At 44.4% G+C, this 16,929-nt stretch overlaps 1 protein-coding gene across 2 annotated transcripts in view; it reads right to left on the bottom strand.

The window, feature by feature from the left end:
* Nucleotides 1–16,929, bottom strand: part of RCOR1 (REST corepressor 1) — an 85,939-nt gene that overhangs the window by 17,491 nt on the left and 51,519 nt on the right. For both annotated transcript variants that reach the window (XM_069858859.1, XM_069858858.1), the window contains exons 4-5: nucleotides 4,978–5,030; nucleotides 989–1,150 (exon numbers count right to left, since the gene is read on the bottom strand). In XM_069858859.1, the coding sequence (XP_069714960.1) occupies nucleotides 989–1,150; nucleotides 4,978–5,030 (215 nt within the window). The remainder of the gene's footprint in view (nucleotides 1–988; nucleotides 1,151–4,977; nucleotides 5,031–16,929) is intronic.

Here is a 16,929-nt window from a genome sequence, read left to right as displayed (position 1 = left end):
CATCTGACCCAAGCAAGTGGGAGACCCTAGAATTCCAAGAACATTTGAAAATGACGCCATTGAAGGAACAATCAAGGACAAGAATAAGCCTCTTTCTGCCACCTTTTTGAAAAAGGATCTGGCAGTTTCCCTTCATGCTTGGGAGGCAAGTTGTCTTTCGCTTTTCAGCCAGATCAGCAACACAGACCTTCACATGTACTTTAAAGAGGTCAAACAGACCACAGAGGCCTAGATTCACTTCAGAGGGTCACAACCAATGTAACTAGGTCCTACTGGAACACTCAAGAGGCACTTCACAGAAGAAGAGCAAAGAACAACGTCAGGTTCCCATTCAGGTGATAAACCACTTGAATAAACTCTCAAGATGTAATTAATAAAACATTTTTACATCTCATCCTCTTCCTCATTCAAAAGAAAATTGCACACATTCCAGCAGTTCTCTTCCAGGCAGAAAACAACTACCCTTGAAGTTATCAATCATAGTTTAATAAAATGTCTTTACTAACTGAAAGCAAAGGATTGAATACTTGCAATGATGTGTAAACCTCCACCACAGCATCCACTGACAGTCCCAAATCACATTAAGCGCAAACGTCACAGTCAAATAAAATGAATTCCTAAAAAGCAGCCTGCAAGAAAGAAAATCGACTTTGCAGAGATGATCTTTACTCTGTGTGTGGGTGGGCACATGTGTACAGACCATACCTGTACTCCAGCTGAGGCAAACACTACCATAGCACGCAGGGGACTGAAAACTGTAATTTCCAACCAAACACACTGCATAGTCAAAGTTTATCCTGAACCAGTAAGGCACTTCAGGAAAACACTGCTACAGAGACTCTGGAAGCAATGTTGTTTCTTTTTATTCACAGCATTACTTTTCCTCTAATATCCCCCTTGGCCTGTTCAGGAGTTCAGCACAATCAGCACTGAAGCCAACGGTCCAGCCGCCAATGTTTTGTTTTTCCATTCCTGTGACACCACTTACCATCTGCTGAATCCTGTGAAAGGTTTTCCCGTGGAAACTAAAGGCCTGTTCAAACAAGACCTTGTCTTCCACTGTCCACTCATCTGGGAATGGAGTAAAGTTTGGCAGATCTGCCAAAGACTTCTCAATGTTGTGCTTGTGCCAAAACAGCATCCCAAGGGCCTAGAAATAACAAGGACACCAAGGGGACAATTTTAATCTCAATAAACATTATTATACGCATGCAAAGGGAGAGCTACAGCATTTTTCTCAGGCAATACATTAGACAATTGTAATTGTCAGCTACATCAGACTCTTTTCTGCACGCAAGAAACCCAGAATCTGATCCCTACTGTGTTAGGTTTTGAAGATCAACTTGAAATTCATCCAAACCACACAGGTAGCAAACAGAAAGCAGCAACAGAAAGGAGGAAGAAGAAAACTGAAAAAGTGACTCCAGCTTTACTAATTCTGGTAAGCACAGGAAAGCTAAGCAAAGATTTGGGAAGACTACTTAAAAACAAGCTAAAGGAAGCTTCTTGCCATTGCTGAACTCCCATCATTTCCCATGTAATTAGGAGGACAGTTTAGTTGGCTAGAGGGTTTTTATGGCTGTTCAGGGTTTTTGGTTTTGTGTTTGGGTTTTTTTCGGGGTTGGGGGGGCGGAAGTGTGGGGATGAAGAGAGAGAGGATGAAAGAAGATCTGGAAGAAAGGAAGGCACAGAGCAGGCACAAATTTGTCTCCCTTCAGAGCCACCTTGTTTCACTACTGTAATCTCTGGTTATCAGTTCCACAGACAAAGTGCACGCGCTGCGCTTCACCACCTGCAAACTGTCCTCCTCCCACCGCCTGAAATGCTTGCTCACAGCCACCCCTCTCCTGGGGTGCCAGCCCCTGTGAGTTATGACACACCACTACATCTGGCATGCCAGCAACCACCACAAGTCATTTTGGGAAGGCCTGACTCTGCAGAGCTAGAAACCAGCCTTTTGCAAGGCTGTAAGGTGAAAACAATCCCTGACATGCTGAGTAAAACACCAGAGTAACCTGCTCTTCATATGCAAACTCAGCTTGGGTTTCACAGCCACTGTTCCCCTCATCTAGTAGTTTCACCCTGGTCATGCAGAGCTACAAAATCCCTCCAGATCTGGGGGTTCCCCATTATGCTTTGCTATGCAAAAAGCAGTTTCTTTATGGGATCTTGCCCCCTGAGATTCTGCAAAGTATGCATATAAACATTAGTGTTATCCAAGATCTTGTCCTGATCCTACTGGCCTCTCAGGGCTGCCCAGGCACTGTGTCCTCTCTCCCTCCACACTCCTTTTTGCCACCATGCAGAACAAGTAGTTATCTTGTGTGCAACAGTCACTTGAGATGTCACAGGAACCACGTAACCACTTATCTTCATCCCCTCTGGCAAGCATGGAGCCAAAAAACCCTATTTTTGCAGTCACAGAAGTCCGAGTTTTCTCTCCCCTGCCATCCCTTTCAGTCTCAGGTATGAGCTGTATCAAATATCCCTGTGAGAAAGCAAGGGAAAACTAAGGAAGAAGACATTATGGGAGGGCAGGGTAGTGTTAAATACCACCAGGGTGTTGGCGTGGGCTAAGAGGACAGCTGCTTACATGAAGAAAAAGGTACAAGTTTTCCTTACAGGCTTGTTTAGTAGAAGAACAGTAATTCTCCTTTACCCCATGCTGCCCTGGTAGGGCTCTGCACTCATACACAGGTGAGTACACAGTTTTTCCAGCCTCCTTTGTCCCAGGGTGTCTGACACAGGCTGGCAGGAGAGTACAGCTCAGAGCCAGACTTTCTGCAGTACTCTCAAAAGCCTGTGACTGCTACGGCTCAGCACAACCACCTACCAGTTTGCCAGCACCACCCGAAGCGGGCTTGCCCTGCCAGAACTCACTCTCCCGCTGACGCCTGCTCTTTGACTGCCCTTGTGCTTGCGAGGTTGTGGGGACACGAGGGTTATGTGTCCCAAGCCTCCGGCCATCATCCAGCAGTGGCAGAGCCAACAACGGGACACTCGGCCACGGGCAAGGGGAGAGAAAGGACAGAGCTATGGGAACCATGGCACAAACGTAGCCAGTTGGATGGGAAAGCTGCTGGGTAGAGAAGCACCTGCATGCGCCCCAGCTGCCCTGTCAGACAGCTCACCACTCCCTTCAACTAACCGGCGCATCTTAATCTGCAAAGGTAGGGTTTGCGCTGGGGGCACAGACGGAAGAATGGGAATCTCTGTGTGATGACTGTCAGCCAAGCCACCTGCACAGGGGTTCAAAGAGACCAGCTGTCAGGGGGATGCAGGCATGCGAAAGGGCTGCATCGGCCAAAGTCTAGAGATAGTGGCCAAATGCTAAAGCTAGCTCTGACTGGCTTCCAGGGAGTCTGTATCAGCTTGTCCACAGTTACCCAGCCAACAGCAACTGATGATACCTGCTAAAGAGTGTCCCTTGGTGGCACAACAAATCATCCCGATTTGAAAGCCTTAACACTTGTCCCTATAATACAAAATGAGTACGTGCCTTCCAGAGCAATACAAGATGGAACCTCTCCAGTTACTTCCTGAAGACTCTAGCTTGGCTGTCTAGGAAATCCCAAAAGACCTGGGAAATATGTTTAACTAGAGTATTATGCAACAGTGTTATGGAAGGAATGACAAAATTTTTACAAGGAAGGACACTTTTACAAGTTGCTCAGCCACTTTATACCCTGGCATGCTGAGTTCCTTAACTCCTACTGCTGTACACAGAGAAGGGGAGAAAACAATAGTTCTCTATTAAAATAACAAAACCTCTTTTTATTACCCTGAGACAACCTCTTTTGGCAAATATTACTGACAACATCCAATATTAGGGTATATCTATCTCACCAAAGTGAGCCACTATAGAAATCCTTATTTTCATTTAAGTTCACAGCCTTTTGGTGCCTTTGCATTCCTTTTATTGCCGTTTTCTGCTCTTAGAAACTATACATATCCAGCCTGATCGTTCCTGGGTTTGCTGGAAGTTTTGCCGACTACCTCAACTTCAATGTTCTTGATCCACAGAAGTCTCTCCGAGCAGGAGTATCAAGCACTGAAAGTCTGACTCAAAGATGACAGCGGAGTCATTTAAGTAGAAACCCTTGCCCATCCAAATCATTGGTTTCTATGCTCATGGACTTCGGCTGTACAATTTCACGAACTTTCAAGTTATCATCGAATCCCTTTGCAGAGACAGTATATAATTTGCCAATACAGTAAGTCATGAGATTCCCCACCTTCCCTTTCCGGGCAATTATTAACGCATAAGGAAACTGCGCAGAATTTAGAAAAGCTCCCCCGACACAGGTCTACTCATCTCCCCATATGAGTGTTGAAACTGCTGTTAGTTAACACAGGGAAGATTAGCACACAACACTAGACCATGTGGAGTAAAGGAGAGGTCTGCTTCTCAGACCAGGATTTCAGCTGAAGGCACTGGCTAACCTCAGAGATAGCTGGTAAAATTGTCTACTGCTACTGCACTGACATCTGTGAAATTCAAAATGATTTGCAGCACTTTTAAGGTAAACCATGGATATTGGTTTGCCTCAGAAAAGCATATGACAGTTCAATGGCTCATTAATAACTGCCAAGGCATCCATGAAGCAGAGACAGAGCAGTCAACTGGATCCTGCAATGCAATCAGGCAGCCACCCAAAGACAAGTCGATCTTTATACTGTTTAGGGGGTCTGAAAGTGTTCAAGAGGGAGTCACCACAAGAAGCACAGTACTCACAGCCAAACTCTCCTAGAAATTACAAAGGTTGTTTTCCTTCTTTTGACTCTTTATATAAAACTAGGGATGAACTCCATATTCCCAGAGCACAGGTTACTACCAGGAACAGTCAGTTTTGGGAGAAGTAGAAGAGGAAAGAACAGATGGTACAGAAGGGAAGAAGCAGTTCTAGGCAGTCACTTAGAGCTATGTTTTAATATCTGCTAAAACAGATTATTTCAATACAAAGTATTCAAAGTTACCTGCTCCATATTGTATCCATGCTTCTCTTTAGCAATGGCAATGTATTCATCCACTGAAAAACAAAAAGAAGGCATAAGAGCATTTCCTATAACGATCTCTTGTCCTCTTCCCTTCCCCTTTCCAGTCTAAAACGCAGTCCTCCAGCTGTGACTTCAGTCTTGGTCACTGCATCTTCCACAGAGGATTCTGAGTTGCTGCTGTTTCCAACAATTCAGGAAGGAAAGGAAACCAAAGAAAACAACAGTCACCAGACAAGCTACTATATTTTTCCCTTAAAAAGCCTAAATGATGCACGATATCCAATCCAGTTCCAGTCCTTCTGAAGCACAGCATATATATTCCAGAAATTGTTCATAAAAGCTATAGACATGACTATCTCTGATATTTTTTCTCCCCTAAGTCTCCCAAAGTTATTATTTTCTTAAGAACAAAAATCCCTAGACACAATCCATACCTTCCAATACTGTCAGACTCCTGGTGTTGCACAACCACTGCAGATACTTGGCAAATTTTTCAGTCTTTATGCCTCAGCAGTTTTCACCTTGGATCAAACTCTACTTTTATGTATTATTAAGCCCCCAACAAGCTTTTAACCTTTACAATGTGAAAATGCCCTAAGGAATTATATTTTGTATAGACAGGGCTAAAACCCAAATGTCTCTTTCAGTATGAGCAACTAAGCTTATATTATACGCAACAGAACCCACTTGAGAGGGCTGGATCAAAGTCAGTACCAGTGGTAGCCCTTCTGAACTCTGTGCCCTTGTGCTTGTTCACAATTAATTTTACTGTAATGATAACAACACCCTTGAAAAAAATACAAGCTAAAAGGCCAAGCTCCCACTTCACCTAATGGAGTGGAAGATGCTGCAAGCATCGGCTGTCTGTAGGACCCCCAACAAGCAAGTACCTGAAAGACTCTGAACTCGTACACACAGTCAGAATTCTCACTGTGCACAAATTTTGGAATTCAAGACAAGTTACTTAGGAATGAACTAAAAAATCATTCCCTCTTCCTTCTCTGCAGACATTTCATCTTACTAGACAACATAACATTTCCGATTCACGCTGGCCCTTCATCTGGAAAGGAGGTGTACAAGTCAATTTTCACACAAAGGCATTGGAAAAAAAGGGCTTTGTTAAGTGCTGTGGAGGAGTCCATGAGAAGACCATTCAGTAAACGCAGGCACAGTACTATATCAGCAACAACACCTCATGAGGTTCTTGCTCTTCCAAGCCCCCATCTACATGCAACGGGCACTCCCAAGTAGCTGACAAACCTTCGTGTTTGACCATGTTCTGGATACGTTCAGTCAAAGTTCTGTTAGTGCTTTGGAGAAAGTTGTAGCCACAGCCCATCATCTGCACCTCTGCAGTATAAATGCATCTGCCTCTCCAAGTCAAAAAATTGTTTCTACGAAGTAAAATGAAAACTATCCCTTCTTGCCAACAACCTTTTCTTGCACAAGACAGACTTTATAACCAGACTTTATAACCACATCAAGAACAAAGCCCGACAGGAAACCCCAAGTGTGGCATTTTGCTGTACTTCAGCTAAATGCTCTTGGCTTCCTTAGGACAGGTTTTGCACATGCAGTGTTATATATTTTATCTAAGGGGGAGATGAAGGAAGGGGGAGGGAAAGAAGCTGAATTCTCTAAAGTCCAAGGCTGAATCAAGCTCTTGAATACTAAGCACTGCTGCATTAACTAGCTTGCTTTCACAGTGGAAAGATCTACAGTTCCTAATTTGACTTCAGCATCTTACCCTTTAATATATACAGAGAAGAGATGAGGTCGTTCTCCTTTTCAGCATATTACCTTTCTTGTGCCAGACACTATAAGCAATGAAAACATACTTCCTCCTCCTTGCTCCCCACCCCGAAACAAAAATCATTACAGCATTTTCTCTCCCAGCTGAGCAAGAACATTACCAAGGTCCCCCCATATTAATATCAATAGGATTTCTCTCCAATGAAGTCAGTACATCACAGATCCAAGCAGCAGACTGACACCACAGAAGGAGGTAGGATGCTTTTCTTGTCACGGTGGGATCTGCAACACCTCAGTGTTGCACCTCAGCGTTACAGTGGAGGAAGAGAAAAGAAAAATAAGAAAAAGACAATAAGACAATAAACTGACCATAAGCACACAGCAACGCTCCTTTTATACACTAAAACAGTGTTTGTGGATGAAGTAAGGACAAGGAGTACACCATAGTACTCTACTCTTGGCTTGCTCTCTGCCTGCTTGCTGCCAAATCTAGCCCATTCTGCTTGTCATTTCTTGGCTAATTATGGGCTCACTCACTTTGATGCTTGCACCATCTGAGAGGTATGACAGCCCTTTGAGCAATCTTTCTGACTGCTCTTTCTTTACCATCCCCCATCATACAAAGTGAGCAAGAAAGAGCACAGCACCCGCTGAGTCACAGGATCTCTTTAGTCTCCCATACCAGTAGAGCCTGGAATTGCCACAAGCTTAATGCTTCACATGTCACAACAGATAAATAAGTGCCCTCTTCCATCTCTGCCTTCCCCACGCACCTCTAGCAAGCCCAGGGCAGCGGGCACGTGAAATTCTGTTCCACTGCATTTCAGTGGCATTCAGTCACACTCAGCGTGTAATCCAGCAATCTGTTTAGACATCAAAGTTCAGAGCCAGAAGAGCCTGGGGCAGAGCCTTGCTTATACCAGAAGAGACAGTTTCCCACCACAGATCTTCGCCCATTTGCAGAAGGGAATAAGAGCAGAGCAAACCCATTCTGTTTCCCACAGCATAAGCTACACCACCACGTGCTCTTTCTACCAGTATAACCTTCCCCCAAACGCATTCCCTCCCTACACCCAACTAATTTCTCTATGCTGGAAAGATATTTTGGCACAGACCTGGCCAAAAAGACAACGATGCTTGAATAGAGACAGTCGTGTGACACAGGAGATTTATTGCTCCTGTGAAGGCTCTTGTTGCTACTAGAAACCAGATGGGGGGAGGGACAGAGAGGAGAATCATAAACCGGTATTTCCTTACCTATTTGGCTACATTTCTTTGCTTGCATGCATTTTAGCTGTGTCGGGGTAAGCAGCACCTCCCTGTTTGTCCCATACCCAAAACAGAGTGAGCACGGGCTCAGAGAGCCCCTTCCTACAGCCACTCATGCTCACGAGGACAGGAGTAGCACAAAAGGTAGGTACACTAAGGAATCAGAACACCACAAATATTGTCACCAGCAAAGAGGTGGTGGTCAAATGCTAAAAAACCTCTTTATAATGCAAGAAGTGAGGTCTACAAGGAGATGAGCAAAGGACCCCAGGTGGAACACTCACACAGCCAAAGAAACAAGGGAGATAGAAGAGAGTGGGAAATAAAGAGGAGAAACCTGCTTTCCCCACCACCATCTAGAGCGGAGACATCAACACCCTGAATTTTGTGGTCTTGTTTCCAGCCTTGTCTCATATACTCTTTTCTTCTGCTATCTTCCCGCAAGAATTCCTCACCAGAGGCAAAAGAAAAGGGATCCTCTTTGCTGACAGAGGGAAGGAGACAAGAGCAAACAACTGCATTGCTGATTTTCAGTCCCGCATCCTAGAACAGTGAATTCAAAGACGTAAAACATGAGCATTAATTTTGGAGGGGGAGAGAGGCAGAAGTCTGAAAGAGAAATGCCCGAAAGCAATGACCCCCTTATCATCATTTAATCAAATTAATGACTCTGACTGGGTCTTTCGGGAGAATTCTTTCCTGTACTCAAACTGCTTCTTAACGACCCACAAGTACATCCCAGTTAGTGGACTCAGTGACCCCAAGGAGGGTTTGCAGCAGAAGAGAGTATGCTAAAGCCTATAGAAAGCAACAGGAATGCAGAATTAGAGCTGTTGCTGCAACCTCAGTTCACCCCTATTACTGGGGTACTGCAGGAGCTTTGAACACTTTGCATATTACGTGATGCAATACCCTGACAGAACAGGGTGAAATGAGGACAAAAGCAGCAGCCTTCACAGCCTCAGTAATGTGCTTCACAGGATTTGATCAATGCTGGAACCTGCAAAGAATCCTGGATGTTGCTGAACATCTCCCCCTCTCCTCCATCTCCTTTGAGAAAAGGAAAAAAAAAAGTTAAGATCCAGAACAAATCAATGTTATATAAAGAAAATAAAGAGCATGGATTAGACACATACATGTGAAATTCTTCCCAATTTCAAAACACAATTAATGGCAGTACACAAACAACTAAGCACAGTTTTTGCCTCAGCTATAAAAATGAGCAGCTGCATTGCCATCCTGCTGCCCTCACATCGTCAGTGGAACAATCCTGCCACCTCGCGGTCCCAGCACAGGAGAGGACGCTGCAAAAAGCACAATTGTTTGGACAAGTGTCTGACTAAACCCAGCTGCAATAGGAAGCGGTGAGGGAACAGGCAGAGATCAAAGTGAGGTGGCCTGACCACGTTTTCTGGGCAGAATCACTTAAAAGAAAACATAACCCGCCTATTTTAAGGGCTCTTCTTCCTTGGAAAAGCAATTTCCTCTTCTCAGCAATGATGTGTGTTACAGGCAGGAGAGGAGAGCCAGAGCACAGCCATGTTTTGTGCTCCATGCTGCACCCACCTGGACAGACACACAGCCTCCTTTAACACTGTTTCTAGGAACAGAGAGCACTAGTTGAAGGCACAAAGGGTACTTAAAAATTACTTCATGCAACTGAAGGCATGTGAGGATTTTTAGGTCTCAACTCCACTGCACCTGCAGCAGCCAAGGGAAACATCTGGATGCAACTGCAAGGCAAAGGAAAATCAACCTTACCTGGAGAAGTTATCTGAATAGGAGCAAAAGAAAATAAAACTACAGTAAGGCAGGGTACTTTGATTCACTAGACTCCACCTACTTACCTCCCTGCAGATTTTACTGGTATATCATCTCTTGTCCACATACCAAGGGCCTTGGGGGGTCACTGTACCAGAAGCCTCCTTTGGCAGCAGGGCCAGGCTAAGCACTCCTAGCCTTCAGCTACCTCTGCTCAACTAAGAGTGAAAACATTTGCACAAAACCCCAGGGAGCTGGAGGGAAACAGATCCACCTGAAAACCAACTCCCCTGCTGCATTAGCTCCCTCGCCTAAGCAGCAGCAAAGCCACATGGGCACCAAGCGGTGGCGGCTCAAAGTACAGACACGTTCTCACCTCCCAGGAGGTGCAGTCCCAGACTCTACTGCCAGACCTAACTACGCAGGCTGCCCCCTTCTCTTGCAGCACCTCTGGAGCCACTCACCAAAGTGGCATGCTATTCATAAGAGAAACAGTTTTACATTTTTTATGTGCTTGTATACAAGATAAAAATCATTTCACTGGGAGGTTGCACAAGCCTGAGAAGAGGCAAGCTCTCCTAGTTCCAGTGAGCAGCAAGACTGGCACAGCACAGTGGCAGTGGTAAGCAGACAGGCAGCAACAGGCAGATTTGTGTAAAGTAGCACTAGTGAGGGAAGACTTGCTCACAGAACCACAGCTGGAGCCTGGAAACTGCAGCCTCAGACAGCATAAAACTGGAGCGCCCCACTGCTGGCAGATTTATCCATCAAAAGCCCCGATATCTACCAAAAGCTTCCTTTCTCACACAAAGGGTAGGTAACAGCCACCACCCAAGCAGTGCACTCTAATAAGCTAGGAAAGAAACACCCTACTCTCCCTCCTTGTTTTTTTTTTTTTTAAAATTAGTATTATTTTTAATACTGCTCTTTGCACGGTCTGCATCTAACGACAAGTCCAAAGCTGAAACTCCAGTGATGGTTAAAGACTTGACTCATCTGCCTTTAGACTTTGCTAAAGCAAGAAGGCTGCAATGCAGACACAGGTGTACTGACAGATCCAACATGGCTTTTGTAGCTTACCACAACTATTTTAAACTGTTTACTAGGAAAGACATTTTGCTAGTAGACACATGTTACTTTAAAGCTTTTACCAGCATACAGTCATTCCTAAAGCTGCATCCTCAGCTGACACTGTCACATCAAGAAAAGACTCAACATACTCTGCATATGCATAGGGCAACCTATAAATGATTATCACTAGGAAAGCCAGAATTTTGCTCCAGCATAGCACTTAGTGCCACTTTACTGGAGGAGGGGCACAGGTTTCAGTATCTACAGAGCCATGGTGTACTGTGAGCTCCGATGTCTCCATACCTACTGCAGAAGAGAAGGGGACGAGGGAGCTCTTGACAGGCCAGTAGGAAAGAGGAAACTGACTACCCGTGGGACCTAGCACAGAATAGGTAGAGCCATACCAGGTCACCTGGGGACCTAATCGGTGACTATGCAGGGCCTGAGCCTGTCTGGATCACTCAGCAGCGCAAGCCCGACCCTAAAATAGACACAGGCATTGGACCGTATTAAATGGAATTTGCAAGAGCACTTGATACTGGGTTTGGAGCTCAAGTAAGAACGTAAAACCAGGGCACAATAGCTTCTACCAGGGAGAAAATACTCCTTCCCACATATGACCTTCCAAGACAGAAGTTCCTTCCAAAGAAGTTACAGACAGGTTAAATGCACAAAGCATGTGCCCAAACAACAAAGTGAGCTTATAGCAGAACAGCTCTTTACATTATTCAGCACAGTGCTCTCAATTCAGTCCGAGAAACTCCAAAGCCAGATTTATTCTGCTGTCAAACCATGGCTTGAGTTAAGTCTACTGGGAGGTTATAACCTCAGATTATGTACTTCAACTACAGGCAGCAAGATACCCAAGCAATGCAAGCAGCAACATTATCAGTACAGTTGCTGCAAGGGGTAGAATGCTAAAAAAAAAATGTATTTGATCAGATGATTCACAGTAGGGGATGGGTGGTTGCATTAGAAGAAGCCTCCCTTGTGTAGATTTTTTTTTTTTTTGCACTCCATGACAAAGCCTGATCCAGTGTATCCTTTCCAAAAGCCAGTTTCCTTAATTTTAAAGAATACTGTTTGACAGACACTGATGACAGTTAGTATGGGAGACCACAGGTTCAGACCACTAGCAGTCAGATACAAGGCTTCAGTAGCCTATCAAACACTCTCAGCTCTTCACCCATGTTATGCTGCACGTGCTGAAACTCTTGGTCTGCAAAATAGTCAGCACTGACTATCATGAAGCTTGGTCAAGCAACCTGCTGTCAATCGGTCTCAGAAGCTACCAAGGAATATCCAGACTCAAAGACCTGTAAAGAGGGTGAACCTTCCACAAGGTGCATTTTCCACCCTCCACAAGATTTTGAAAACTCCTGTCTGAAACCAGAACTGTTATATTCCCCACTGTAGTACGAACGTAAACTAATAAAGGCACTGTATCTGAACCAGGCTTCCTAAACAGCATGGCTAACTCCACTACTCCACGACACAGGGTCTTTGTGCAGGATGACGGCAAACACAAGGGGTATGGAAGCAGAATAACCATCAGGTTACATTACAGCTTATTATTATTGTTACTGATAATAAAGCCTGTGACAACAGAGTGGAAGCCACGCTGACCCCCGTTATAATGTGCACAAAAGCAAAAGAAATGATCGATTTGTCCCCTGGCTACCTCCTTGGAGGATGTCACTTGGGCAGAAAGAAGAATCAGGCAAGCCCGTAAGCAGTGATAAGAAGGAGATAAATCAGAAACAAGCAGAGGAGCTGCCCTCAGCAGTTGTACTGAGGGCCAAGGGCTGCTCCTAGAGGGGAGAAAGCTTCCAGATGTAATTGCCCATATCCAGCTCCTCAGCAGCTAGAACAGAAGCCGCCCATGATCCTGAATGGCAAGTGGTCATGCCACAAAAGCATCACTGACTATTCCAGTTATTTTTTGTGGCCAGCCCCCTCCTCACCCCCAGCCCAGCTGCATGAGTAACATAATAGTCTCAGCAACACAGGTGGCCTCAGCACTTGTGAATGAGTTGTATGAAACTTGCTTCCAGCGAAATGAGATGAAGAATGATAGAGACTAAGAGAAGGCAGCTTGATATTGGAGAGGAACTAATCCCTCAGTTGTATATCTGAAGTATTACTGAGATGTTTTTCTTCCTTCTACATCTACAGTTAAAAATCTGTTTTCAGATGTTTGAGACTGGCCCCTTCTGAGAAGACAAAGACCTTCCCACAACTCCACTCACTGCATTACTACAGCTGGAAGCTAAGAATTAAAAGGTTAGGTCTCAAACTTGCTTTGAAATACTCCACTTTCCTCACTTTCACATCAGCAGGGTGAAAGAAAGTCAGCAGGAAGCAGAACAAGAGAGAAAACACCAACACTTCCAATGCACAGTGTGCTGCACTAAAGGAAACAGCTTATCTCAAAAGCAGTCATGGCTCTGCTCCCCCGCTGTCTGCCCCATTCCTCTCCTGGAAGTTCTTATACCTACTTCCTGCAAGAACAGTTCATGTGCGCAATAAGCAGCTGCTTAATCATTTAATAAGGCAGGCCATGAATTAAGGCAACATAAACAAGCATCTACTACAGGTTGCAGTGCAGTGGTTCATTAAAATTCCTGGTACTTTACCCCACACAACATGAGAACCTGGCAGTAAACTGAAGTGTAGACGAAAAGCCCTTTCTCCACTGGAAATGAGAAGCTACCCATGGACAAACCCCAGCCAGCCTTCAGGAGACACTAACACTCAGTACAGCCATTCTTGCACTTGTTCACTTCCTACAAGTTTGAAGAAGAAACAGATGCAAATAAATGTTCTTGGACCCTCCAAGAAGTCCATTCAGAAAGAAAGCAAGCTTACATAGCCAAATCTTGGACGACGTAGTCTTTATAGTAGCATGGTTATGTGTAGCATCACGTTGACAGATATTGACGCATTCAAAAATACATAAAATTAAGTCACTTCAGAAAAAAATCAAGTTACAGATTCACACAGCATATGCTGAAACACAAATTACATACACGCCCTCAACCTTCATGGCTGATTCTAAAAGACTGACTGCATGGAAAAGCCTATGATCAACCAATGTTACTGCCTAGATCCTGGAGTATCGATGGTAAGCAGTCGCAGCTTTTAGGCAGAATTTAGAAGCCCAGTCCTTACTGAGAGGTTATTATGTGTTACTACTAATCCTTGCAGCAACCGAAAATTCACTGCTACACTGCCATAACATGAATCCGCATGAAAAGCACATGACCGGGAAAGTAACTTAACATGGAGTGCAAAAATAAGAGTTCGGGAAAAATAAGTAAGTGGGAGTGGTTCCTAATTAGAGCAAACAATGCCACAGCAAACACATTATGGTGAGGGAAGCTTTGGCACATGTTCTTGAGAAAGCTTAGCTGCCCTGCCTCCTGCACCAGCACCTCTGTAAAGGTCACACTCAGCAGCATAGGAACTCATCACAGAGAGCTGTTACAGTCATGACCTCCTCAAGCATTCCTCAGTGGAGGATGTATCCCACAAGTGCTCTTCCCTGCCACTGCACAGTTCCCATCACGTCTCTACAAACATGCAGCTGCTGGTGCATTTGCTGACTAACCTTGTTCTGAGGAAAAAAAAAAGTTTACCCTCCAGTTCCCTGATCCTTCTATTTTTTCCCCTCACAGCTACAGTAAGAGACAAAAGGTCAGGAAAAAAAGACCTAGTAGTCTCAAATGCTCGGAGTCTGCCATTCCCATCAAGACCAGCAAGTTAGAGCCCACACTGCCTGTCCCAGGGCTGGGCCCAAGCAGCAGAAAGTAGCTGGAGCCTGCTAGTTCTCGTCATACTGGTCCTACAACTCAGACAGCACCTAACAGGCTGGCTAAGACTGCTCTCAAGCATATTTCAGATCAAGGCTCGCTGCCAGGATAACTCTTAACACAGCTATCATCACTCCATTACAACCACATCATCTTGTCTCTAAACTTCTCCTAGGAAAAATGCTTCTTCCTAGTGCCAACGCTACTTCAATCCCTGCAGCAGCAACAGTAGTGGCAGCCAGCATTTTCAAACTGGGTCATCTCAACAAGTTTGGAGGCTTGTTTCCTACTGCAGTAAAAAGGAGAAACAAACAGGTGGCAGGAGAGAACAAGGCACATAAAAGAACTGATGACAGCCCCTCCCCCCCCCACCCCAACCCTTCCCAACACTAGCAAAAATTCCTCCAGGTTAACATAGCTACCTTAAGGCAAAGGATAAGGCATCCTTTTCCTGGATACTCTCCAACACATTCTCTCCTTCAGGTTTTTGTTTGTGCATTGTTTTGTTTGGTTTTATTTAAAATAATAATCCACTGTACCAAGGGTGAAATCCATCCCAAACGCCCACCCTAATATTTTCAAACTAAATTGCTTTCCTTGCTCCAATACAAACCACCGCTGTGAAAGGGTTAAAATCTCATCTTAATTTAAATATGCATACAGGATCCAGAAATATCAACCTGCAGCAATAATGATGAAAGAGTTGCTCTAAGATTTCCAAACAGCATTGCAACAGCAACTAGCACAGCAGGTGATAAACAAAGGGGAAACTGCAGCTAAGTTTGAGGCGACTCAGCCATTTCTAGGATACACCCATAGCCTCTGCAGCCCAGTATGTTCTTTTTGCTGTTCAGAATATTGCTACTATACGCATTCAGAAGTTGCCTCTGCTAAAATTAAAAACTACAACCTTTCACCTTCACCGTTTGAACATTTCTGAAGTGCAGGAACTGCTGCTGCTGGGAGAAGTGGCCATGACTGTATCTCTTCTATAGTAAACTCAAGCAGAATCTTAAATTAAACCCCACTTCTAATTTCTGAATTCATGGAGCTGTATTCTTCAGCCACTGTATTTCCATCTAAGCTTCACAGCTGCCAGGTTCACTGCATAACATGAAATTTGGATTAAGTATAAACATAAACCCAATTCTGCTTCTCCATTAATCCCTTCTGCTGTCACCGGGACAGCCAAATTGATATTTCTAGGGAAGGAGCATATACAAACAGCAAGGTCACAAGTCTGGAGTTTTGCTGTCTTCACTTGAGCGACAAAAGGGTAGCACTTGGCTTCAGGCGAGAATTATAACCCCTGAAGTCCACCCCTCAGTAACCTGGAAGTCTTGGCTCTGCCTGGCAGCTATTTTTAAGGCTAGCACTTTTCCTACAGCCAAAAAAAAAAAAATCCCCCAAACCAACCACACAACAAAAACAAACAACGTCAACAAAAAAAAAAAACCAAACTCAGGCACAAACAAGCAGAAAAACCCCAAACAAGAAAAGCACAATACATACACTCGTTCTTTCAAAACCTCCCACAGCACTTAGCCAGCCACAAAAAAAAAAGAAAAAACGCTTAAGCTCAACAATACTTTTTCTCACTTGGCAAAGCCCAAGCAGTTCCCCCTCTCCCATCCATGACCCAAGGTGGCTGCACTCTCACTGAGCACCAACACAAGCCTCTGTGGGGTTGTCATAAATCAGTTAACAGAAACTGTAAGAATTGAAGGGGAGGGAAGACCAAAAATAAAATCATAAATCCAGCTGTTTCAAGGATCCTGTTTACAGCATGAGGGAGAGGAATATACACGAGATTACATCCTTTCCCTCATGGTGCTGCCAGGGGAGGGGTGCCTTTGTGCCAGGGAGGAGGCAGCAGCTCTAGAGCATTAATCCCTTCCATTTTAAATGCATCCTATTAAACATGAGCTTCATTTTTTTAAAAGGTAGATTTTAAGATCAACACTTTCCCCACTTTACTCTTGTCCAATTGTGATTTTCCACTCACGTTTGTTTATTGCTAGGGCACCCTACACCCAAAGGAAAATGAGAACTGATGGCAATAGCTGATGCAGTCATGCATCCACAGAATTCACAGGTCAAAATAAGTAAGCCAACGGGGAAAGGCTATATCCAAGCAGAAGCCCTTAAAACAGCTATGGCTCAGCTACATACTGAAAAAAGAGACTCGCTACCTAAATAATGATTGGATACACACAGCAACCTGAGAACACACTTACCTATTCTGTACTCTGGCAGTCATTTTAAG

Source organism: Phaenicophaeus curvirostris, chromosome 5 (genome assembly GCF_032191515.1).
Source record: "Phaenicophaeus curvirostris isolate KB17595 chromosome 5, BPBGC_Pcur_1.0, whole genome shotgun sequence".
Classification (NCBI taxonomy): domain Eukaryota; kingdom Metazoa; phylum Chordata; class Aves; order Cuculiformes; family Cuculidae; genus Phaenicophaeus; species Phaenicophaeus curvirostris.
Note: the sequence above shows the minus strand (reverse complement) of the source record. Positions and strands in the feature narration are given on the sequence as shown.